This window comes from Ctenocephalides felis, unplaced genomic scaffold (assembly GCF_003426905.1).
Source record: "Ctenocephalides felis isolate EL2017-DRISC unplaced genomic scaffold, ASM342690v1 CF-g0.4_SCAFFOLD_01604, whole genome shotgun sequence".
Lineage (NCBI taxonomy): Eukaryota > Metazoa > Arthropoda > Insecta > Siphonaptera > Pulicidae > Ctenocephalides > Ctenocephalides felis.
The window spans coordinates 51,583,239-51,610,425 of NW_020537758.1; the positions used below are offsets into that span (position 1 = coordinate 51,583,239).

The window sequence follows — 27,187 nt, forward strand, 5'->3', positions numbered from 1 at the left end:
TAGCAAACATTGTGCATGTTGCTAAAATTTATACTTTTTTAATATTTTCAAATTTCTTATGTTGACGTTTTTTCTTTTTAACTAGTTTGAACTCGCTTGACCTATCTTTTACTTTTATTATATATATTTGGGATCTAAGAGTCATTTTTTTTAAAGTATGCCAAATATATCAGAGGATTTTTTAATGAAAATAAAATGTTTTATAACATACCTGGATTTGCTCCATCGCGAAAAACTTTCGGCTGGTGTCGATACTGAAGGAAATAATGAATATGGGCCATTTCATGATGAGCGGTTAGCAAGTCCTTGTGCGTTACTTGGGTACACATTTTAATTCTGAAAAATATAAGCATGTAATCATTATTAAAGCAAGATAAATAGGACAAAATTTTAATTAAGTTACACCAATTGATGCTGATTAAACGCATTCAGTTGTAACTTTACGAACCATGAACTATTTGCTAATAATGTCTATGCCTTTTTTGTTTTTTCTCAACTACTTTAAAACAAAACTTGGAATATGCTTAATGAGCTTTCAGGATGAAAGGTATGAATAAAACACTTTTCACACTGTATAAAAAAAGCATTCACATTAGGTTTCATAATTTTCCCGCCCTCGTCGCAGTAAGATTTTTAAGTATATGGAATTAAATACATTTATTAATTAAATTAAAATTTAAATTAATATAAAATCTTTACCATGATATTTCAGTAGACATCTAAAAGCTTAAATAATTTTTTTTCCTCTAAATGTTTAAATCGATAATTTATATATCCCATGGTAGTAGAAGTTTCTTACAACTATTTTCCATTAAAATGAAAAATAAGTCACATAATTAAGAAACTAAACTCAATTAAGACTTCAACGAACTTTGAACACCTAGAAGCTAAGAAACTAGTTTTGAATATTAATAATACATATACTTAACTACATGTAAGTGGAATTTTGCCTTAGGCAAATAGCATAAAATTACAGATAGGTGGATATAATCAACTTATTTATTTTATTAATTCTCTATTGTTCATTACAAAAATAAAGTTTAAGCTTTTGCAAAAAAAAACTCAAGCAGTTTTAAATTCCGTAGGGTAGTTATAGTAATGGGCCGAAAATCGAAATTGAAAATTTTTGCATTTCTCGATGTTTTGAAGGTTTCTGAACATTTTGGCATACCTAGAAAAAATGGATCTATGTGTGTGTATCTGTGTGTGTTTTGTATGTCCACATTTTTTCGTCCACGTTTTTTGGCGCACGGATCAACTGATCTGAATGGTTTAAAAAACATTCGATTCCTATTGATAGGGAGATGTGCTGATTAGATTTTGGCAAAGGCAGGTCCAGCCGTTACGGAGATATGGAGCAAAGAGGGCAGAAAATAGAAATCGAGTTTTTCAGAGAACGGATCATCCGATTTGTATGATCCAAAAAACATTCAACTCGTAATGACGGGAAAAAGTGGTTATTAGTGGCAAAGATAGGCCCAGCGGTTTCGGAGATACAGAGCAAAATGTTGAAAAAATGGCAGTTTTTGAGAGAACTAAGCGTCCGATTGAAATGATTCAAAGAACGGTGCAGGAAGTTCCAGCAATTTGCCTTAAGGAACGATGCCATACACCACTAGTTATTTTAAGGATGTCTCCTGTGAGACGTACTCGGTAATTGTATACACAATTACTCAGTTCGTATTGAAGGGTCAAATAGAAAATGAGCAAGTCGCGGCCCGCAGGCTTCATCCGGCCCTTCAAATATCCAAGCCAATTATTTTTTAAGGAGAATTTTATTATAAAATATTCATTTCTTGTAGCTACTTATTTTTTATAATTTTGTATTTTCATATTATAATGTTTATTAGTATATATTAAGCTCTGTAAATTATAAATAAGTGCGGCCGACCATAAGTTTTTAAAAACCAGATGCGGCCTGTAAGTTCGCCTAATTCAAAGAATAAATCTAATCAGTGATGAAACACTTTTTTGAATTCCATAATTTTTTTAATATGGCAAAAATGTGGTGCAATTTGTAATTTATCAACATTTTGTTCGCAAATTCATATACATATAACAAATTGAATAACATACACAATAATGTCAAGTTTACAAAAGGTGCGTTTTCGTCAGAATGCGGCTCCGATTTACTGATATATTATTTTTGAATAGGTGAAGGGTAAAAATATTTAAATGTTTATCTTTAAGTGATACAGTAACAGCATCATATCAGGTTGTTCAGAGCGCACAGCATTTGTATTATAAAAAGGTCAGTGCCGTTGCGGTTTTGCACCATTTGATAATTATTAAGATAGCTCAATCAAGAAGATCACAGAAGTGGATCCGACAATGTGGATGTACCATGATGTACTAAGTACTTGCTCTTAATCCGATGTATCTTAGTTAAAAGGCATCATAAATTAAATTTCCGCTCGTTGATTTTCTGTTTTACACACAAGACGATGTCTGTATTGTTATTTGCCAATTAGATTTCGTTCTAACATTTCACGCTTATAGAAAGTTAACATAGTTACCGTATCGTGTGTGTTGTAATTAAAATGCATAGAGTTGTAATATTTGTTAGTCCACCTTTTTATTATGCCTTTTGTGTTATGAAACAGTTTTCATTTTTATATACACGGTTATGTATTTTCCATTGACGTAGTTATGTCGACGACCTTTTAAAATTCGGAAATGATTGATAGTAAATCTGACGATCCAGCGCCGTAAATTAATTAGTTAAAAATCAAATCATCGAATAGTTATTTTTAACTTTTTAATATGTCGTTTTTGTCAGAATATTCGACTCGCTAAATTTATATTTTCTCAATGTTTCAATGTAAGACCGTAATTTGTTTGTGGAGCTGATTTATGAACTTTAGTCAACGTTTTTTTTGTCCAAAAATGGCTAAGGGGGCGTCCATTAATCACGAGAAGTCTTAGGGAGGGAGGGAGGTTTTAGTAAGATATCACGTGTATTCATTTTTTACCTGATTTAAAAAAAATCAAATATTATCAAAAATAAACAAATTATACCACTTTTTAATGGGGAGGGGGTAATTTTGAATATCACCACGTATCACCAAGAAGGAGGCGGTAAATCCTCAAAAAGTCGATCACGTGATTAATGGACGCCCCCTAAAACAATTTGAAAAGCCCTTCAAATTATTTCAATAAAGACTTGTGTTCATTAGTTTTGTAAGACCGGTCAAAACTTTATAATAAGCAGAAATTGCAAAATGTTCGTTCACGTTTTCTCAAAAAATCCTGAACAGGCTTTGAAGATTTCAATAAATTTAAAAATTTAAAGACATCTTGCGAATCGTAGTTCTTTTTTCAAAAATTGATGATAAAAATTGACATTTTTAATGAAACTTAATTCGACGATGAAGTTTATGTTCTCAAAACAAACATATCAAAATATTATAGACCCACGAAAAAGATTGATTATAAAAATTCATTGAAATTTGACACAATGATGTTGCGCTTTTGATACATTTACAAATATTATTAATATAAGTGTCTTTTTGAAAGATATCAAAAGTCAAATGATTTAGATCGACTTGAAACGTCAAGAAAATATAAAATTAGCAAATCGGATTTTCTATCAGAAACAAGGGGACCAAACGAACAACAATATGTTGAATTCACAATCGTAATAATTAATATTAATTGTATTTATAATTATGCTATTATTTACTTGCGTATACTGTACTGGAAAGATAGGGGCTATTTGTAATAAGGGTAACTGGTAACGGGCGTTTTTTAATACGATCTTGAACGAAATTTGAATATTTTCTGTTTCCATTGGATATGTAAACCGTCCTGCATAGGTCAATAAACAGAACTGTGCAGGTCCGTCATTTTTGGCAGGTAATATAACAATGATCTATCATGAAAATTCGATCTGCGTTATTATTACCGACTAATTTTGAATACTATATATTTTATATATTTTAATTTGCTTCAAGTTATAAATCTTTGATATTGTTTAGACATTTATGATTGCTAAATTGTTTAAATGGGGTTAGTTGAAACAAAACTTTGAGAGTAGTTATAACATATAAGAAATATATACAGACTCAATTGAAGAAGATTGACTGGAACGTATAGTTTGTTAGATGTGGGCACATGTAAATTACGTTGATTTGATAAAAATTTATATTACAAGAGACACTATATATTTCATTTGTGTTAATTATAGTTTGCGCTTGTGTATGTAAAGAAATATGTACTTCGAAAGAAGTCAATTTTATTAATATTTTGTTAAATTACACAGGTCCACAAAATAAAGAGGTTGTCTGTATTGGGTGTGTGGTATATGTTTTCTAATGTAGTTTTTACCCTTGAACACAAATCTGAAGTCAAAATTGAGGGTCAAATGGCAAAAATGGCAAAAAATTGAAAAATTATTGAAAAAGCGACAAAATCTCCGAAATAGTAATTTTTCTGCATGATACTTAAAATCTTATAATTTTTGTCATTTCCTGGCCCATTCTATCTTAGGTGTCTATTGAGTATTCATTGAATTAGTATAATTGGATTTGGTGAAGAAATAGTTGTAGTTGCAAATAATCCATTTTATTTCTAAGATATATAATCAATGAGTCTCGAGATATATTAATTCCTTAGTTTTTCTACTAGTAATGTATCATGTTTTAACTTGTAAAAAATTGTAATGTTAAACTATAATATTTGTGTATCAATTAGTTAAATTATGACTTATAATGATTCTTTGATCTGACTTATATGTATGTATATCTGATTTAAACCTAAATTTAAAAATTACTATACGTTTAATATATTCATTGATTTATCCATCGCAATAGATAAATTGTTTCCAAAGTATCTGCAGGTTTCGTGTTTATCTGATTTATTACAACTGGGCGTTACAGGAAATTAGCAGCAAACTATAAAATAAAATAATAATGAAATATCTCATATTTATCGCAAGCTTTCCACAAATGAATGATTCAAAACGAGAAGTGTGTATAATTATTTTTAGCGAAAAAGTCGATTTCCTAGATAATATAATGAACAGCGGAATTTATTTGTAAACAGCTTGGGCTTTAAATGTAATTCCAATGCATTTCTAATGACCATGTGAGTAGATAGAACAAGTATATTATGGTTTCTCTTATCTGATACACTTTATGGAGCAAAATACGTGCAACTCTCGCCATTATGATATACAACTCAGGTTAGCGGTCAGATTATAATTTTCAGTGCATTTATAATTTTTATGCAGAGCTGTTTGATTTGAAACTGGAGATTTCTAAAATTTTATTTACGGTTTGATTGTTTGAACATTCTACATTTCTCTTTTGGAGTAATTATGCTAAAAATTAGTAGTACTTTAATTTTGATATAGTAAATTGATTAATATTATATAAAAACAACAGCAAATTTAACTGAATTTATCATAATATTTCATATTTAATATTTTAAAATTGATATGTTTGGTATACACTAAAATACTGTATTAAGAAAAACATTTAAAATTTGCAGAAAGTTGCACGGTCTTGCAAAATTAAATAATCCAGTGTCTTATTTTTAATTTCAGATGAGTTCTACGAAAAAATAGCTAAATTTTTAAGCAATACAAGATATAAAACAAGGTTTATTCTTGCCAAAGATAACACAGTATATAACCTTGATTTGGTATTTTATCAGAAATAATCATCAGCAGAGTTTGAATATTTATTTATTTAATTTATCTCTTGCGATATTACTTTTTAGCCTAATTTACAATTTTTATCTTCTAGCTGTTTTCTAAACTGTTTACATTTTTGCCAGGTCAAAGGTTTGGTTGTTTTCTTTTACCTCACACACGTGTATGCTTTTATATAAAATAATAATGCGTTATATAAAATAATTGTTAAATTTAACTTAAAAATAACAAAATATCTTATAGAACAAATAAATGATGATAAAGAAGTGTAAGGTCTCGTAAACTAAACAACAGTGCTCACAGTAAAAAAAACTACCAATAAAATAAAATACTTATGGTTATGGATTTTGAAATTTTGCGTTCATTTCTTGATGGCAACGTCGCAAGAATCAAGGTGAAGGCTGGTTTTACATTTTTTGCCCTCTACTTTTGAATATTGTTGTTAAAAGCATTTTCACTTTATTTATTTTTGAGATATTAATGCCTGACCTCTTTACCAGCAACTCTTCAAACCCCGCTCTACCATATTTAGAAAATTAAATTATAAAAGTATTATAAAAAAAAACGGAGGATCAATGCTCAGAAAAATCGAATATAATACTAGCTATCAATAAAAGCTTAACTATATAATATACAGAATATTTTTTCTAATTCTTCTGTAAATATTAGTCTAGGAAATAACATAACAGCGATATTCAAGAATATGTTGAAGTTGTGAGACAACCAAAAAATCGAAAAAAAAATTGTCTTGATTTTCCTGAAATAGTCGACTGTTTTTGATGATGGCCGACATTATTATTTAGTTTTTAAAATTGAATATTCTCTATTGGTTGTTTTTGAATTACTATTTTTATTGAACATGTTTCTGCATTTAGAGCCTGAAAAATTTGGTTGTTTTATCTGCTGAAAAAGTGTCAAATTAGGACTCAAAACGTATAAAAATTCATTAAAAAAACGTTTAAAAACATGTTTTAGTTTTTTGCATTACTAATTGAAATATTATCTGGTTGAATTCCTGTGTTTTGAAGGATTCCTATTATATCATTATATCAATATTTAATAATAATAATAGATAGTATTGTTCTTGGTCAGGTTTGTGAGCTTCGTTAAACTATAACTCGATTCAGGAAAAAATGTGTGAGAAGTTTCACATTGCAATTGCGCACCGCAGTGCCTGAAATGGGCTATTTTCAATTGGAAAAATATTTGTGATCTATATTTTTAAGTAAAAATGGACATTGCAACTGCACGATGTCAGGCTGTCTCGATTGTCAAAATGCAAAACACGGCCCTGAACGAAACAAACATGTGGTTCTTTAATAGCGTATCAAAATTTCTTAAAAAATGACAAGATCCCATCGCTTTTTAAATTTCCCGTAAATTTTGAACACATTCTAAAAACTGCTTTAAGAAACAATGTGACATTTCTATCTTAAACTCCGAGCAGTAAATACATAGTTTCGGCAACTTGTTATCATGTTTATTTGTGTGTTTTTCCATCTGTGATGTTAAAAAATATACATTTTATCAATGTGCACTTACTCATACCATGGATTAATAATGGTTTCATATGTTAGATTAGGATACAAAATTATCATTATTGTTTTTCTATGAAATTTTTTACATATTACTTATTTACTTTTAATTTTTAGAGGTAAATTGATTACGACTGAATGAAGGCTAAGATGCTAGCCGAAACGTATGGATTTTAAATAAATAAATTTTTAATAACTTTCATACTATTTTCAATGATGTAACGCCCGACTTTTTAACTTAAATTAAACATAATATATTAACATCAAATTCAAGACTATTCAAATATATATATCTTATATATAAAAATGGAGTTCTCTTTCAAATGTCCGAATAAAACTCGAAAACGGCTGAATCGATTTGGCCAGTCTTAGTCTTGAAAAATTCGTGCCAATCCAGAGAAAGTTTTTGGAAGACATCAAAAAAGCACATTTCTACAATGATGAAGTAGAAGTCAGTTTACTGAACGTAGTCAGATAATTGTTCGTTTGATATGTCTTATTTGTTGTGATATAATTGTTATGGTTTTCACAATATAGTTATCAAAGCACAATATATTTGCTCAAAGTCAAATTGGACCTTTGTTCCTCGCCCTGCTCTACATATATACTTTTTTTATTAAATTTACTTTAATTCATCGAATGTAACTTGAAACTTTTCAAAAAGCAGGTCAAAGAAGAAATATTTAATTCATTTTTTATCTCTCCTCGCAGAAATTTGAAAATTTTGTATAAGCTCAGTAGTATTATTTACAATTATACACAAAATCCAGAATCCAAAAAGAATCTGAAAAACTTGAAACGTAATTAATGAGCCGAAAGACCAAAAAAGACTCAGATTGGATTATACGATGTTTTCTATAGAAAGTGTATAAAACTTGCAGTTTTATACACTAATATAGACAAACTAATGGGGTTTATTGTTTTTATAATACCTAATTGTATACAGCATTCAAACAACACATTCTTATGCACCAAAAGTATTAATATTTTTGATTCTCTAGAAATGGCTTAGAATATACCTTATTTAGCAAAACAACGTTTGCCGGGTCAGCTAGTATATATATATATATATATATATATATATATATATATAAGAGTACTTTCTCTATCAAACCAAATACTACACCACTGCTGTTCTTTGAAATATCCATTATTACCATCGATCACAACCTGTCCTTACACTTGTACTTGCATTGTACGTGTTACCATGTAACTCACCGGTAGTCTTTGCCATTGCAGAAGTCCCAGGCCGACGGCTGGCAGAGAACCGGTCTGTCCAGAGGCTGATGCAGAAGGGACCCCTCCCAGAAACTGGCTGGCATCGGAGTCATGTTCATTGATACGTAGAACTCTTCCGCTAATTGAAATATCGTTGCAGGTGTGTATCCCTAGACGATAATTTATTATTAGTAAGTTATAATAGAATTGTTTATATTATTGTTTTGATTCAACAAAACGTTGAATTATTTATATACGAACTTAATACGGAACATAGTATGGAAGCATATTAAATTTTATTTATTCATTATATTTTGACCATTAGCAAATTGGCAAATTTAAATCGACAAAATTAATAGAATAAATAAATGTAAAAACTAAGCTAATAGTAGGGATTCTAAAAAGTGCTACGCTGAGAGCAGAAAATATACTCTAATATAGCTATATGCCATAACCTCCAAATGGCACAAATGTCAAAATATGACATCGATTACGCCTAGGTGTTATCATAAGTGCAAAAATTGTTAAGTGACGACAAATTGTTAATTTTTGAAAATACTAAACGTTTGAGTACCTTTATTTACATGATGTAGTAAGTATATAAGAATATTATAAAAGTGGCAAATTTTTGGATAAAATTACTATATTATGTTACTATATTACTATATTAGGTTTCTTATGGAGAGTAATTGCATAAGTTTGTAGTCATAAAACTGCGACTAATCTTTATTTATCATATTTGTTGAAATTGTTGGAATCCTATGTTATAATTCCCACGTTAATTGAAATACCGTCGGAAGTGTTATTATTAATAACGTTAAAAAGTGGTGAGGTTATTTTTAAACTTTAAATTCTAATAAGCTGTGTATTGCCCTAGGGCAAGTTGCATGAAATTTTTGATTTATGTATATAATCGATTTAATCAACAAGAATTTAGATTTAGCAACTTTAAAAATAGTAACGATGGTATAATGATATTTTGACACGACTCGTTATTTTAAAATTTGATGAATTTATATAATTAAATCACTATTCATGATAGGGTTTATAATATCATAGACGAACTCTTATCTTACAATTTTTCATAAAAATTGTCAACCAGATAAATTAATTACAAAGAAATTGTCCTGACAATCTCTATAAAAATTCTTCAACACTCTTCCCCAGTGATTTTTTTGGATCATTTTTTGAAATAAATAAATAAATCGGTTCAAATTTTTTGGCGCAACAGCAACTCAATTATTGACCTTTCACCGAATAAATAATTCATAGTTCATAAGTCATCTAATGAAACTCGATAAGAATCTATATTGAACAGTTTATTGTGCCGTCGGACGGGCCTTTCGCCAAAAAATCCTAAACCGATATTAAAAATTTTGAAAATTCGCAAAGTATGAGTTGGGATTTGTTCTGACTAGTTATTGGTCATTTTATTGGAATAATTCCTTACGTGATTCATCAAAATTTTTTGTCAATTTTAGTATGATAATAGAGATTCTGTAGCCACGGTTTTTAAAAGGTAAATCTTAATCTTAGTTTGTGCACTTTAAATTGATTATATACGCATATCGGAAAGTTTTTGCAACTAGCCTTAGGGCAAAATACCACTAGCATTTGAAATTTGGTCATATGACCAGATATAACTACGAAAACTATATAATAACATTCTTCCCTTTTTAATATGCGATACTATTTATTATCCTCTATTACAACACTTGATCATACTTGTTCTATCATTTGCGGCGTGACATCTAAAAACTTCCTTCCTGGGTATGGTATCGTGACATCAAGAATGTTGCTCCAACTTTGTCCCCACATATCGCCAAGTGCATGGGCTGGCAATGGTGCATTCCGGCTAATCTTATCCGGTCCGTAAAGTTCCCGGAGACGTCTCCGGACGTAGGCGTGGAGCAACTCGTATAGAGGTCTGATTTCCTGCCAAACATCCTGGACTTCCAGCCGGAAAGATGCTGATTCAAAGGGAAACGTCCAATATTCGGCAGTGTCCGTAAAATCTGTAAGAGTGATAGATAAAAGTTTGATTTTGCAGAATAATAGTCAAGGCTTTTCTTCATAATTAACAGTTAAAATTAAAATTGTAACGATACCATTAATATAATCAATACTATTCATAACTATCTTGATTCCATTAGCATTTCCAAATAAGGTATATTAAGTTCTGCAAAACTAATGGTTATTGTACAATTATACAAGATTTAAGAAAAAATCAACAGAATGCAGTTTGTATCTGCATTGTTAATTTTATTAACATTTTTGTTAATGTGAAAAAGAACAAAGTTATTTTCCTGGTTTGATTTACTGAATGATGTCATACATTAAGTGTAAAAACCTATTAATAAAGAAATTAAAAATTATATGAAAATAATATTATATATTATTTATATTAACTCTAAAAACAATCGATAGTTGCATATTTTTCATGGTGAACAATTATTCTCTTAACGACTTCGTGAAAGTGAAAGCACTAAAGATCTCACACGATCAGAACATTTGATATGCATAAACTTTACCTTGTGGATAAGATTGATACATACACGTGTAATATATATATATATATATATATATATGTGTGTGTGTGTATGTGTGTGTGTATGTATATATTATAGAGTCTAGATCACAATGTTTGCTTGGTGTGGACTCCTAAACTATTGAACCGATCCGATCTTAAATTTGATTTGATCACCGTGTGCAAGCTCTTCAGAATGCAAATTATGACTTCTAGTAGTATATAGTATTTCATTAAGTGTTAGTTGACTAGTATTTTATTAATTTCTTTCATTTGACTGTGAATAAATAAATCAACATTTATCAAAAACTTGATAAATGAGTCCAAAAAATAATCAAATGAATGGAAGATATCGAGGTAACGACTATTTTTTGTGTGTTATCACAATATAAGAGAATTTTAGGCCCGTAATCTTATGTCGAAGTTAAAGTATGCAATTGCTATTCAAGATTATTAATTTCTCAAACTAAGCACAGATTTCTGAGCCTTTGCGATTTGAGTAGCATCGTTAGATGCAATTGGTTGTGATTTATAAAAAAATACTTAAAACCTTCCTTAGTTTACTTCTCCAGAAAGTAAATTAAGAATAAGTATAGTCGACATCAGCTATAAATGATTTAATGGATCAGTTTGTTGATAAAAGGCCAAGAAAAGTGGCCTGAAAAATTTGTACAAATATTGGACGAATTTTGAGCAATTATATTATGAAAAATAAATCAATTATATCACAACAAATAACACTTTGAAACAAACAGCTATCAGACTATGTTCAGTAGAACTTCCAGTTAATTTATACAACATATATTGTAGATATATTTAACTTCCCGTAGGGTAAGTTATTGTAATGGGCTAAGATAGTTTTTTTTACCCCGCCCACATGTAACGTATTAAATAGGTTATATTGAAAAAACTGTTGAATCTAACTTAGAAATAACATGTCTTAGAAAACAATCAAATAACAAACTTACAAATTATATTAAGATCTCGTAATTATACAACAGTGTTCACAACCGAAAAAACTAATAATGAAAGAGAATACTTTTGTTATGGATTTTCATACATTGCCGTTCATATCCCGATAACAACGTCGAAAGAATCAAGCTGATGTCTGGTAATACAACTTTTTCCCACTACTTTCAAACATTGTTGAAAAAACTTTTAACTTTACTTGTTTTTGAGATATGAGTGGTGAATCTTGTTACCGGCTTCTAAGCTCGCTCAACCCTATTGATGATGATTAAATATTTGTTTTAACTTTGTGCATTATTTTTTTCATTTTGTGAAAATTCTTTACACTTAGTAAGGGCCCCAAACAAGTTTTTATACAAAGCCCCGCCAAGGCACACGCCTATGGATATTACAAACCTTAATTTATAGTTTTGAACAGTTTGAAACTGTTAATAAACGAAATAATGTTAATAAATTAATGTTAACGAAATAATGTTAATAAATGTATAATCGATTTATTTTAATGAAAAACTATTAACTTGTTTAATAAACTTTTAAAGCGTATATTGCTCTATATCAAATAATTTAGATTTTTTGTCAATTTGTAAACCGTTAATTAGTATTTATGCAGAAAAAATTAATCTATATCTATAATATAGGCTAATGAATTCAATAATAAGTTAACATAACTGCACGATCGCTATCCTTATTTAGCGTTTATATAAAATGATCATGCAATTGTGCATTTCATTTTATGGATTACTCAACGTGCTGCACGATATTATAATATTTATTACTTGCAGTTATTTGTGATTTGAATTTTATTATTAAATTAAATGACATTTTAGTTTACTTTTCTAGAGTAAGCAAAAAAGTGAGAAAATTCGTCCGTTTAGCCAAAATTTCTGAATCGATTTTAAAAATTTAAAAACTGCTCGAAAGATAATCATTGAAAATCGAGCTTATTAGTTTTGGTAGAGATTGGCAAAGACGTTTTTTTCGTAATTAATTGTTGAAAATTCTTTTCAATGATTTTGAGGAAACATTTAATAATCATAATCATCAACATACAAAAATATTAGGACCTACAAAAAGTCGTTCAAAGTTGAATTTTTATAAAAGTTTGATAAAATAAACCTCTAAACTGATTTTAAAAATTTAAAAGGCATTCGACAGATATTGATAGACACTGGCACTGGTTAGTTTTTCGAGACAATTGAACGAGTTTCATTAGAATTATAAGAAAAGTGCAAAACTTTTTGTCTGCGTTTACTCTATAAATTTGAACTGATTTTGAAAACTCAAATACTATTCGACGGCTATAGTTATAAGTTAAAGGTTCTAGTGTAGTCTTTTGACAATAGTTTGTTTAATTTTTTTGTGATTTTAACTATATATAGAGAGATAGAGCTTCTGGTCTTAATGAACATACTAAAATATTCATAAAAGAGTCATGCGATAGGTGATTTCATTATAAAAATTTATTGAAGTTTTGATTGAAAATACTCTCTGTATGTATTAGCTTTGTGGTCGTTTTTCGTTAAAGAATGTATAATACTTTATTTGTGTAATAGAATTAAAAGTTGACAGCTACCTATCAAAAACTTACTAAAATATGAATTGAATATAATCTAAAGCCTATTATGAAATGTGTGTTAGTGCAAACTACATATATATATATTTTTATAATCAACAAAATTTGTTAACAATTTTCTCATCCCTACATTAATTAATATGGTTAATGACCCAACAACTATTTGAATTAGTCGTTTTCTAAATTTGTTTTATAATACTTTTGCACAACACCGTGATAAAGTTGAAAAAAAAATCATAAATATTTCGTATATTAAATTTTAAATTACATCAGAGTTGACTGACCGATAATCACACTGGTTTAATTATGTATAATTTTTTATTCAGTTACAAGCTTATATTACATTGTATTAGTAGGTTAATTTGTAATGAAGCAGAAAAAGAAACGAAAGTGTATATAAAGAAATAAGTTTTATTATGAAGATTAAGATGGGATCAATAAAAGTTAGATAAACTCCGATTTTATTAAAAGTGCTATATTTTTATGACATAAATTATATAAAGTTCTCTATTTCGCGGATTTAGATGATATTACAAATATACGTTAGTATTACTATATTTATAATGTATTATTATTATTTAAGTTATATTATATATATATTATATATATGTTATAACCAGCACTTTAATTTAACATCAAATCCGAATATTATAATAAATTATAAACGTATTAGTACGTATTTGTATATATTTTGAATGGCGTTTCTCAAAGGATGAATTTTTTGTACATATTTTAGGTGGCAATCTTGAACGGATTTTAAAAATTCTAAAACTATGTGGAAGATATTAGTTGGAAATCACGTTGATTAGTTTTTGATAAAATCCGACCGGGCCATTTCTTTGTAATAAATGTTGAATAATGTTATTTGACTATTAGGATAAAACTTTCTAAAGATAGATTTCTCTATCTGAAATAACATACTAATATATTGTAGGAATTATAAAAATTCATCAAAGTTTAAATTTTTGCCGCTGTTTATGTATTATAAACTAGTTCTAAATAGCATTTTGCCCTATGGAAAGGTGCATTAACTTTCCGATACGTATACATAATCAAATTAATCAATTCAGCTATTCAAATAATATGTTCAAATGTTTCTTTTAAAAATGAAATTTACGCTTTTTGTAATTTATAATGTTTGTAGCTGTATAAAATAAATTAATTTGTTTACCTCATTTTATTGCATCTATTTCGAGTTCTAAAAATGCATTTTATTTAAGTGTAAACGTAAACTGTAATCAGTTGCTTTTGTTTCATCTATTTCGTGTTCTCAAAATGTGTTTTATTTAAGTTTTGAGATAAACTGTAATCATTATATTAGCTTTTGTTTAATCTCTTTCGTGATCTAAAAATATATTTTCTTTAAGTGTGGACGTAAACTGTAATCAGTAGCTACATACGAAACACTGTTTAACCGCTTATCGTAGGTTTATAATAATTTAGTATGTTATTTCAAACTAATCTGTTGTTATATAAAGTTTCATCAAAATTGTAATGAATACCAATAATGCGGAATAAAGCGTAAACGAAGATTTTTATCTCTTCTACTAAATTTCAAAGAAACAATTTTTATACTTTTCTGTTTATCGAGTTAGTTCGAATGGATTTAAAATTTTGAAAATCGAAAAGAAAATGACGAATAGTTTGTAATAAAAACACTACAAACTAGTTGAAAGTATGATTTTTGCCTCAAGGCAAGTTGCATGAACTTTCCGATACATGTAAACAATCGACTTTATTAACAAGAATTAGAATTAGCTATTTCGAGTTCTAAAAATGCATTTTATTTAAGTGTAAACGTAAACTGTAATCAGTTGCTTTTGTTTCATCTATTTCGTGTTCTCAAAATGTGTTTTATTTAAGTTTTGAGATAAACTGTAATCATTATATTAGCTTTTGTTTAATCTCTTTCGTGATCTAAAAATATATTTTCTTTAAGTGTGGACGTAAACTGTAATCAGTAGCTACATACGAAACACTGTTTAACCGCTTATCGTAGGTTTATAATAATTTAGTATGTTATTTCAAACTAATCTGTTGTTATATAAAGTTTCATCAAAATTGTAATGAATACCAATAATGCGGAATAAAGCGTAAACGAAGATTTTTATCTCTTCTACTAAATTTCAAAGAAACAATTTTTATACTTTTCTGTTTATCGAGTTAGTTCGAATGGATTTAAAATTTTGAAAATCGAAAAGAAAATGACGAATAGTTTGTAATAAAAACACTACAAACTAGTTGAAAGTATGATTTTTGCCTCAAGGCAAGTTGCATGAACTTTCCGATACATGTAAACGATCGACTTTATTAACAAGAATTAGAATTAGCTATTTAGAAAAAAGATTCAACTGTATATTTCGAAAATTAGAATTTCGCTTTCTTTAAAAACAATTTTCAATTTGTTCGTAAAATTTTCAATTGATTATTTTTGAAACATATCTACCTACTTATGAGGTCTGTAATTTGTATATCACATTTTATATTATTCATTTCGTGTTTCTAAATTATATTTTATCAAGTTCATACATAAACTATAATCAGTAGCTACCTACGAAATGCGGAAGGTATGTATGTACATTCGGCATAGATTCTAATTAGATTCTGTGTTATCATTAAATAAAACCAGAGATTTGTGGCAAAATTTTTATATTAAAATTATTCATTTTCTCATTTTCTCTTGAGTATTTAATTGAAGCGCCAAGAAACCAATATTAGCGAATCGCATATTCTGACGAAAATATCATTCTCATGTATTACATTTCACTTATTATAATTTTATTTGAACAGCGATCAGAACTTATGGGTTCTAGCTGTTGTCATCAATATCTTTCAAACTACGTTTGTTTTATTACAGATGGCAACCCAATCAGTTGTCACATCTCTGTATGATAATTTTTTTTTATTACAATCTCTGTAATGGGGTAAGGACCGCTTATCTACGGGCGAGCCCTTACATTTCATTTGGTATTCAATTTTAATTCAAATCAATTTTAATATTCAAATATTTTATTTTAGAAGTTTCAAGTATTTATTTATTTTCAAGTTTTATATAATTACACTAATCTTTTACAGAAATTTTTGAACAAAATTAATTTGTTAAATAAATAATTATACAATCTTCAAAATAATAAAAATAAAAATAATTCATAAAAGTTACTGGAAAATTGAGGATTAATAAAAATTTAGGATATGTATAAAAACCTAAAGAATTCAATCAAAAAACTCAAAAGAATTATACGATATACTAATGTGGGCAATTTAATGTTTCATGGAACATAAATTGTTTACCATCTTGTTCGAAACATGTTCGAATAATATTTATATTTATTTTATACCGAAAAAATCAAAATAGAGATGAACATTTTTATGAAATCGATAATTTAAGCTACAACTAGTACTTTTTTTTATAAAATACTGCACTTTTAATTTTTTGATATTGGAATCATTCAAGTGATTAATTAAATCAATTATACTCAACTGTTAAGTTTAGCTGCATCGTTGCTCAAATCCACTAATTGCTCATAAAGATCACGAACATTTTGGCCGGTCCTTCTCCTCCATTCTTGCCAAAGGTACTGAAGTTCGTCCCAATCCCTGCTGGTCGCCATGATGTGCTTCAAATCAGGTTGAAGTCGCAAACCGCAACGGAAGGGTTCGTTGTAGGCGCAGACAGATGCAGAATTGTATATGGCCAGCATGTCGTTTATTAAACGATTGTACTGGGAATAAAATATATAGTGTTATATGACTTTTAAAAGAACTATGATCAAAATGTCATGTAATTGCTGTGCATTAATGCGTTTTACTCATAAACTACAATGCCACTCGTATTTTATGAATATGAGTAAGAAAAAAACTGTTATCTAACATCGTTTTTTATTAATTTCCCGTAGGGCAAGGTATAGTAATCGCAAAAAAATCGAAAATGAAAATTTTTGCATTTCTCGACGTTTCAAAGGTTTCAGAATATTTTGGCATACCTTAGAAAAAATCGATGTATGTGTGTGTGTGTATGTGCGTGTGTGTATGTATGTGCGGATACAAATTTTCGTCGACGATTTCGGGAACACCGATCGACCGATTTGAATAATTCAAAAAACATTCGATTCGTATTGATAAGACGAAGTGCTGATTAGTTTTTTTTTTTCAAAAAAAAGTAATTTTTTGTCCAATTTATAGTCTTATTTTTTCGAAGTAAATTTTTTTCAAAAATGTTAATCGTTTTTAAAAATATAATAATTTTTAGTACGGGAAGTTCCAGCAATTTGCCTTAAGGCACGATGCCTTAATTGCCTTAAGACAGAATTCCACTTACAGCTAGTCTTCTCTTTTATCAGACAACCTGAGAAATACGCCTGACTACACACCAACCACATGACTTTTATTTGTCAATATTTAGTATGGAAAGTTCTTCATAACATGGTCTAGTCATAACATTTTTCTGTTATGCGGCAGAATCGGTCTCTTAATTTGCTTCAAAATCATAAATTTTTGATTATGTGTGACATTTTTTGTGAAAACCAAATTGTGTTTTAGATCTATCTAGCTTTATTTTATACATATATAGTTGTTGGATCTCATGGTATATTAATTTAAAACTAGCTGTAAGTGGAATTCTGTCTTGAGGCAATTATGGCATCGTGCCTTAAGGCAAATTGCTGGAACTTCCCGCACCGTAACGAAATGTTCGAGGAATACTGAATGTTTTCAAATAGATTATTATAAATATTGTAACATTGTGTAATATTTATAAGAATTATATAAACCGAATTGCAGAGTTGAAATTATTTCTAAAGTATATTAGAACTATAGTCAGAATTAAAAATAAAATCTGAAATATTTTCGATATACAAAATACTAAAAAAAAAAATAAACGGAACAAAATTTTTTTTTCAAAATCAATTATTTTGTTAAGACAAGCAGAAAGTTCTTTGAATCATTTAAATCGGACGCTTAGTTCTCTCAAAAACTGCCATTTTTTACATATTTAGCTCCGTATCTTCGAAATGGCTGGGCCTGCCTATGCCAAAAACTAATAAACACTTCTCCCAATCATTACTAATTGAATGTTTTTTAGATCATTCAAATCGGATACTCCGTTCGCTCAAAAATTCGATTTCTATTTTCTGCACTCTTTGCTCCGTATCTCCAAAACGGCTGGACCTGCCTTTGCCAAAAACTAATCAGCTCTTTTCCCAATCAATAGGAATCGAATGTTTTTTGAACCATTCAAATCGGTTGATCCGTGCGCCCTAAAACGTGACTGGAAATTTGTATCCACACATACATACACACACACACACACACACACACACACATCCATTTTTTCTGAGGTATGCCAAAACGTTCAGAAACCTTCAAAACGTCGAGAAATGTAAAAATTTTCAATTCCGATTTTCGGCCCATTACAATAACTTACCCTACGGGAAGTTAACAAGTGGGGCGCATGGCATCGTGCCTTAAGGCAAATTGCTGGAACTTCCCGTACCAAAAATTATTTTTTTTTAAAAAAGATTAATATTTTTGAAAAAAATTTACTCTGAAAAATTAGATTTTTGAGGAACTATAAATTTTTGTCAAAAATTTACTTTTTTTTAAAAAAAAGGCTTTTTGAAAAAAAGTGTATTTTGAAATATTTTGGAAATTCTGAACTTTTTGAAACTGCATAGAGACAAAATATCGAAGCGGGATAAGCATTGGTACGGAACCCATAAGAATATAAACAAAATTTATCTCTATAAAATCTCTGATAATTTGATATGCATATTTCTAAAGATCATTTTTGACCGCCAGATAGCATTTTATTTACTTTTTTACTAGATCTCCGGAACCGCTAGACCTGTCTTCATGAAAATTTGATCAGTTCTTCATCTTGTAAAATGTTTTCTGAATTATTCAAATCGGACGCTCCGTTCTCTTAAAAACTGAGTTACCGTTTTTGGCACTTTTTGCCCCATATCTTCGGAACGGCTAGACCTGCCTTCGCCAAAAACTAATCAGCACGTCTCCTTATCAATACGAATCGATTGTTTTCTGAATTATTCAAATCGCTTCATCCGTGTTCCCGAAATCGTCAACGAAAATTTGTATCCGCACACAAACACGCACGCACACATACACCTAAGGTATGCCAAAATATTCATAAACCTCTGAAACGTAAAGATATATAAAAATTTTCAATTTCGAATTTTTTGCGATTACTATAACTTGCCCTACGGGAAGTTAAAAAACTGTAACAACAAGCCCTAATCTTGTAACGGAAAGAATAGCGCAAAAAATTGTATTTTTATTAACAAATATTAAGAAAACAAAATTACTAAACAATTCAAAATATGAAATCCGAATTAAAATTATACTAAACGTAAAACTGAGTATACATTTATTAAAATCAGCACTTCCTAATATTTAAAAACTTGTATAGGGTAGAATTGGGCACAAAGGTTTAATTTAAATTTCAGCAATGGTACTGAGAAACAAAAACAATAACTATTGAACATCTATTCAGTAAGATCCCCTGCTAATTAATCAGTTGAATTATGATTTTTATTACTATTCTTCAAAAGTATGTTACCTGGTCTTATTTACCACATAAGGGGGGGTGTGAAAGTGGACGGCCAGGGGCAAAAAGACCCACTATTTTATTTTTATAGAAGCAGGGAATAACGATATAGTATTTACACTATTTAATCAAAGCGACTATGTTTGATTATTAGGTTGAGCAAGAAAATTAAAAATTCATTTTAGAAGTTCTAGTTTTTAAATCATATTTGGAAAAATTGTATGAAAATAATTAGGGCCAAAAATATGCTATATTGTCTAAATTATCTTCAAGTAAATTTATAGATTTGTAATATCCAAATGAGATATTACCAATAATTATTAATCATATAATGAATATCTAGTTAAAACGCGATTCTTATGAATGCGTAACTCTAGAAATTATTTTACAAATTACTTTCACATTTACACTCATTGTTTATATTGCACAATTTCAATCAATATGAACTAATATAAATCAATTTCATTTATAAATTTTTGCTCTACTATAATATTTAAAACAATTTTAGTAAATATTTTTTCTAATAATTTGCAAATATATTATATGTATTAAATGCGTATAATTGATTTAAATACTTTTCGATTGAGTAACGATTTTGTAACATATTTAAATTGTTATTTAACGATTATAAGCTTATATCATAATTCAGAAATTATTCGTGAACTTTCTAAACAGATTTGAAGTAATTAAGAATTGTCTAGTGATTAGTCATGAATAAGAAGGACAAAGAGTTTATATTGTATTACTTATAAAAATGATTGATTCATTTTTTTACAACTATAATTAAGTTATTATATTGATTTATTACCGTTGCAATAATTAACTATAGTAATTTTTGTTATCGTAAAAAATTAAAAATGATTTTATTTATATTTTTACTTCTTTGACTAAAAAATAAATTTTCAATATTTTCAAAATTTTCCAATTCAATCTTATTCAATTTTACATTATATTATATTAAACATTTTTATATTATTTTCTGGTAGATATTATTTTCATTTTTATAAAATTTAGGTATTAATGTATTTATTCTGTTAATATTAATTAATTAACATTATGTTGATAAAAGTCTTACAACAAAAATATAAATTTAATATTACAAAAATATCTTAAAGATCAACATTGAAACTGCATATGTTGAATAATAGAGAATTATTATTTTAGTAATATACTCAAAGAAAAGTCAAATATATTTTACGTAACAATACCTAGATGTCTTGGATTAATTAAATTGATTGATTGATTGATTGATTGTAGATACTTCTTAAAATTTGATATTCTGTAAACAAAAATTTGTGTGAATAAACAAAATTTATTATTAATCAATAATTATAATAATGATTATTATCAAAATTGATTAATAATAATTATTAATTATGGCAAGACATGACATTAATTAAAATGAGATCGTTTTTAATATTTGAAGTTAAAAGACAACAAATTATAATAATAATTTATCCAATACGTAATTTAAAATATTTTTAACAATCAACATTTTTTTCGTATCCACTGTAACATATTCAGAAATATCTGAGAAAATGCTTTAAAAAATTTTAAATCGGTATCAATGTTATTGCATTAATATTGAATTTTTATTTTTTTAATATCTGTTCTTAAAAAGGTAAGAAATTTATTCACAACGACAGGATGGACCTAAAGTTTCTACTCAAAGCCAAAAATATCCGCAATATCATTATCAAAAAATAGCTTTATCACATCCCCTTCAACCATAATCGATTATACCCGAATTTAAAATTACTAATATTATTTCCGAAAATAATATTTCGAAATTAAAAAGTTAGTTAAAATATATGAAAAATACGCCGGTGAAGTTGCAATATCTGAGCATCATAAATACGCCTTCCATCTATGTACAAGTTATTAATCTATATTCTGAATCATGTAGTTCTTGTAAATTATATTCTATTAACTATTAATGAATTTATAATCATTGTTATTGATTCAGAAATTTTGTGCATATTTGCTGCGTTCAAAATTATTTAAACATTTATATTAATCAAACAAATATACTTTGTTTCAAAACATTATTAAGCAGCATCAAAATCAATGATTAAATAATATAGCTATCATTCCGAAAAAATCTTAATCTTATTATTTTTATTATTGTTATTTTGTTATATTGTATTATTTTTCTGGTATTATTTTATTATTCAGAAATTTTATTTATATTATTTATTAATTTTATTTTTATTATTATTTGCTTCTATTTTATATTAAATCATCATATTACGGATATTATTTTCTATCCTTAAATTAAATAAAGTAAATTCTATCCTTTGCACTCTTATTTATTTAAATTTATGTCATGATTTATCAATAATACTATTTGTTAATTATTTTGCAGTTGTAATAATTAGTGAAATTAAAAAAAATCATTGATTAATAATTAAATAATATTGCTATCATTCCGGAAAAAATCAGAAAAATTAAAAATAAGACAATTGACCTTTTTCTTCTGACTAACTCTTTTTGCTCCACCTATAGGGTAGAAAGGATCAAATGACAAACTTTATCAAAAATATTTATAAAAAAAACATACTTCAACAATAGTGAATTGCTGAATTAAGTTGGATAGTTGAATTTAATATATAATAATTGTTGTAATGTTTAGTTTTTGCAGTAAAAGTACTAAGAATCAAATTGAACCTTTGTGTCCCGCCCTACCCAACAGGAATTATAGTGCGTAATTTCAAATATATATTATTGGATGGATTTTATTGGAACGTCAATAGAAAACAAATGCTAATAAATAAAAAATAGTATAAATAAAATACTGTTTTAATTTCATTCTTGTAAATTTATAAATTATTTTTTGTCTTACCCTGTCAAGTTGATCTGGTGAGAGTGCTGAAGATCCAACAATTGACATCTGTCTCAGTTGACGTCTTATCATAGGATCATCAATTCTGTCTCGGTCTAGTTCTTTGATATGTTCCCATAATCCTCGTTGGAAATCCGAATATCTTTCCTGTGCAGCCAACTAAATATTAATGCAACAGGATTAATAAAAATCATCTTAATACCATAGACAAGAACCAAATAAACTAGTGGTGCATTGTATCGTGTCTTGGAAAATTCCTCAAAGTTAACAAAAATTTTTTGAAAACTTCTACAAAAATAGATTTTTGAGAATTTATGGATTTTTGAGTAAATTTGTACTTATTATCAAAATCTTTATAAAAAATTTGAAGATTTGATGTGCACATGTCTAATGATCTATTTTGATCGCCAAATGGCATTTTTTAAATTGTGGGAAAATATACAATTAGCATGTCGGATATTCTGGTGAAAGCATGAACTTCTTCGGGTAGATTTAAAACAAACAAAAAATCGAATATAAAAAAATATATTTGACATAGTACAGATTTACATTGATTGTTATCTAAGCTCATTTTACAAATGTTTATAATTAAACCGGTTTCTATTTAATTCCTAGTATTTCATATTATTTCAAAGGTATTATGTCATCTGTGACATATTAATATTCTTTCCAAGTGTGATCATTCGTGTTTACCTCCGAAGAAAATATTAGAAGTATGAAAAACTAGGTCAATTGCTGCAAAGTCTATTGTAGTTGCATACAATGTCATTTATCACATTTGTGTCTAGTCCAACAGGTATTCGTAATTGTTTGTTATTATCTTATCTCTGAGAAAAGAATAGGAATAAACAGAATGTACTTGTTTAAAATGAAGATCATAAAACTGCTAATAAAGAGATTCACTAATTTCTCTGTGGCTTTGCATATGGCCAAAAACTTATGAAATAAAAATTCTATTTAATTGTGTACATTTGGGGTACTTTATAAAGTACGAAAATTATTCGGGAGTTATAGAGAAATAATTTAATATAGGATCCTTTACCCAAAGTTATACAAATCAAACAATATTTTTTATTTAATTTATAGTTGCTGAAATTCTGTTCGAACTAGGGCTTACAATACCGGGATTCCGTAATCCCGAAAACCGGGATCCCGGACGATTTTTGTCCGGTATTCAATACCGGTATTGATGCAAATAATACCGGTATTACGGTATTCTATCAAAAATTCAACTTACGCAAAATACATATCAAGTTTTAGTTTCCAAACTATGTATTGTATGCTTGACTCAGCTAAGTGAGATAAGCGACAAGCGGTGTCGGCAAGATAAAGCGATTGATTATATATTATGTGTGACGGCCAGCTAATAAAAGGGTTCATTTACAAAAGTTATTATGCGTTTACGTGCCTCGTAACTTCGAATTCACTATCAATAATTTTTAAACATAATATACAATCGATGAGATATAATTCTTTATTTATTATAAATAAATCATTTTACATAAGTAAGAACGGCAGTTGTTTAAATTGCGTGTCACTGACAACAATTTGAGAATTTGCGAAGGGTATTGTTATAATTAGTTAATATTAATAACTAATATAGTAGAAACACACCACGTAATGAATCATATTCTCAATTCTATTGCATTCAACATAAGAATAGTCAACATTGTAATAATCTTTTATCGATGAATTGCACACATCGCAGTAATTCCCGAGAAATCCGAACGGGTAATAACTTGACTTGCACTCACACATATAAAAAAACTCTATTGATCATATTCAAAATCAAGGGAATTCCCTTAAACTAAATAAAATGTTATATAAAGCCGAAATGTAACTTTAAGTAGGCAGTTGTGTAAATTTCGTGTAGATAACATCTTAAAGTTGCGGGAAAATAAATGTTTATATGAAGAATAGTGTGTTTAATATTGTGTAAATATTGTGTTTAATTTGAACCTATGATATTTATAAGTGAGTATATAAACCAAAGTTAATTAAGTTGGTGTGTAATTAAAAAATATTAAAATAAATACTTCACCCGTGTGTGTGTTAAAAAAACTAAAAGATGAAATTACTTTTTTTGAAAAAAAACAGGAATAAAAAGAACGAACCTACGAAATATGTATAATTTCTTAATTACAATTGTACCAACAAGTGTAGAATCGGAAAGACGGAAAGAGCTTGATGATCAAACAATTGATTGTTTATGTTTCTTAAGAGCATATTTTATTAAGCAAAACATTAGCCATGAATTATAATTTATTCTTTTCTTAAATATATTAATAAATAATTAATTCTTATTATAAATGTAGAATGTAAAATGTAACATAGAAAAATATATATTTTTTACTGACACGTTTTTTTGTTTCTACTTCTACTCCTTATGTAATAAATAAATAATATGTACTCATTTCAGCACAATATTTGTTAGATTTCATATATTATTTGTTAATATGTCAATATAACAACTGAAGTAAGTAAAAATATAACTATTTAATTTTTCATCGACAATACCGGTATTAAAACCGGGATCCCGGAATTTCATTTTTCAAATATCGAATACCGGTATTCAGATTTTTGTACGGTATTGGAAGCCCTAGTTCGAACAATATGCAAAAATGAGCGGCGCTTTTGTTATACGTGCCCTTTTTTGAATTATTGTTTTGTTTTTATTCAAAACACTTGAACCGATATATACAGTACGTATGTAGACTGAAAAAAAACTAAAGAAACGGCTCAGCGGATCCTCGCACAAAGTAATCAACTTCCATCATTTTTCAAATCTATGCAGTATTTTTAAAAAACAAAATCAAATTTTAGCTCACATACATGTAGGGGAAAGTCCCGTGACGCCGGACGGCACCAAGCACGGGACACTCTATTTAACACGTATTATTTAAGTGAGTATAAATCTTTTCACTTTAAAATACAAGTGGAAGGAGCATGGGGGGCACACAGGTACAGGATCACGCATCAAGCCTCGCCTGTGACGCACACGGCCACGGCGAGAGCAAACCTTTCCTGTTTTAGGCGCAAAATCACCCTTAGCGCCGGACAGTAAACATATTGATATTTTTTGTGACAATTTACGTAATTTATTACAATTATTTAACGTTATTCTGTATGAGTGCTAACAGTCACTACATACCCACATTTTTCGTATTTCCTTGTCAAAGAATAAAAAGCTTATGAATGCACCAGCTGAGAGCATCGGTGTTGCACAGCCGAAAGGGTAGATGAATAGTGACTTATTTTGCAATATCTCAGAATATTTGCCGAAATACATGTGCAGACATTCCAGAGTATGGAGATGGCTACATATGTGATCAATGCAGGTTATTTTGAAATGTCCGGTACTAAGTGCCACTGTTTAAAATAACATTTTTTAATACCAAAGTTTGATTGATAGTTTTAATTATTTTAGCAAAGATTGCGGTTTTGTTAACTTAGTTTGATTTCTAACTTTGTTATCTAACATAAATTATAATTGAATAAACATTTCGTGAAATGTTTTTTTATTTATTTATAAATAACCTTAAGTGTCCTCCACTAGGGGACTTTCCCCTACCTATGCGATTAAATATATGTACATATATTTCCTCTCAATTCAGAATTTATTCAGTTTTTTATTTTTTACCAAAATAGCCAAATATTCAAAATATCTTGAAGTTTAAAAATGTTTTGTTTTGTTCCTTTTCAAAAATTGCCATTTAAATAGACTATTATCAAAGATTTGTACGCATGGGGAGTATTCTGTCATTCTCCTATGACGAATATATTTGTCAATCACAATTGATGAAAATATGGAAAATAGGTTTAAACTTATACAAACACAAATACTGGTCATGTAATTTCATCAAAAATAGTAATTTTTATTTAATAAAAATAATTAATCAAATTATATCATAATTAAATTAATTAGCATTTATTCCAATTATCAGGAAATCCCATCAAATGCAAAAGTATGTTTATATTCCGACATTATCAATTAGAAAATTTCATTTAAATATATTGTTACAGCAATATAATCAGCATGTTTTATGCAAATTGTTATTTAATTTAGTTTTATCTAGCATATTAATAAATAAATCTTAACAATAATCTGATTTAATTCAAATTTAAATAAATCTACCATTTATTTATGATCGTTCGATAAATTCTGCGCAATGCAAGCAGTTGTGATTTTATTACAAAATTTTATTACTATGCAGTTAAGTATATAATCATGAAAGTGAACCTATTAATTAGAATATATTTACGAGTTATTACGGCTAATCATTAGCTAATAAAACTTAAACCCACGTT

At 28.2% G+C, this 27,187-nt stretch overlaps 1 protein-coding gene across 1 annotated transcript in view; it reads right to left on the reverse strand.

The window, feature by feature from the left end:
- The window catches only part of LOC113373934 (angiotensin-converting enzyme-like), a 157,772-nt gene that overhangs the window by 9,550 nt on the left and 121,035 nt on the right, over positions 1–27,187 (reverse strand). The window contains exons 21-25 of the mRNA XM_026614200.1: positions 22,880–23,038; positions 16,957–17,197; positions 10,132–10,421; positions 8,407–8,576; positions 212–336 (exon numbers count right to left, since the gene is read on the reverse strand). Coding sequence (XP_026469985.1) covers positions 212–336; positions 8,407–8,576; positions 10,132–10,421; positions 16,957–17,197; positions 22,880–23,038 — 985 coding nt within the window. The remainder of the gene's footprint in view (positions 1–211; positions 337–8,406; positions 8,577–10,131; positions 10,422–16,956; positions 17,198–22,879; positions 23,039–27,187) is intronic.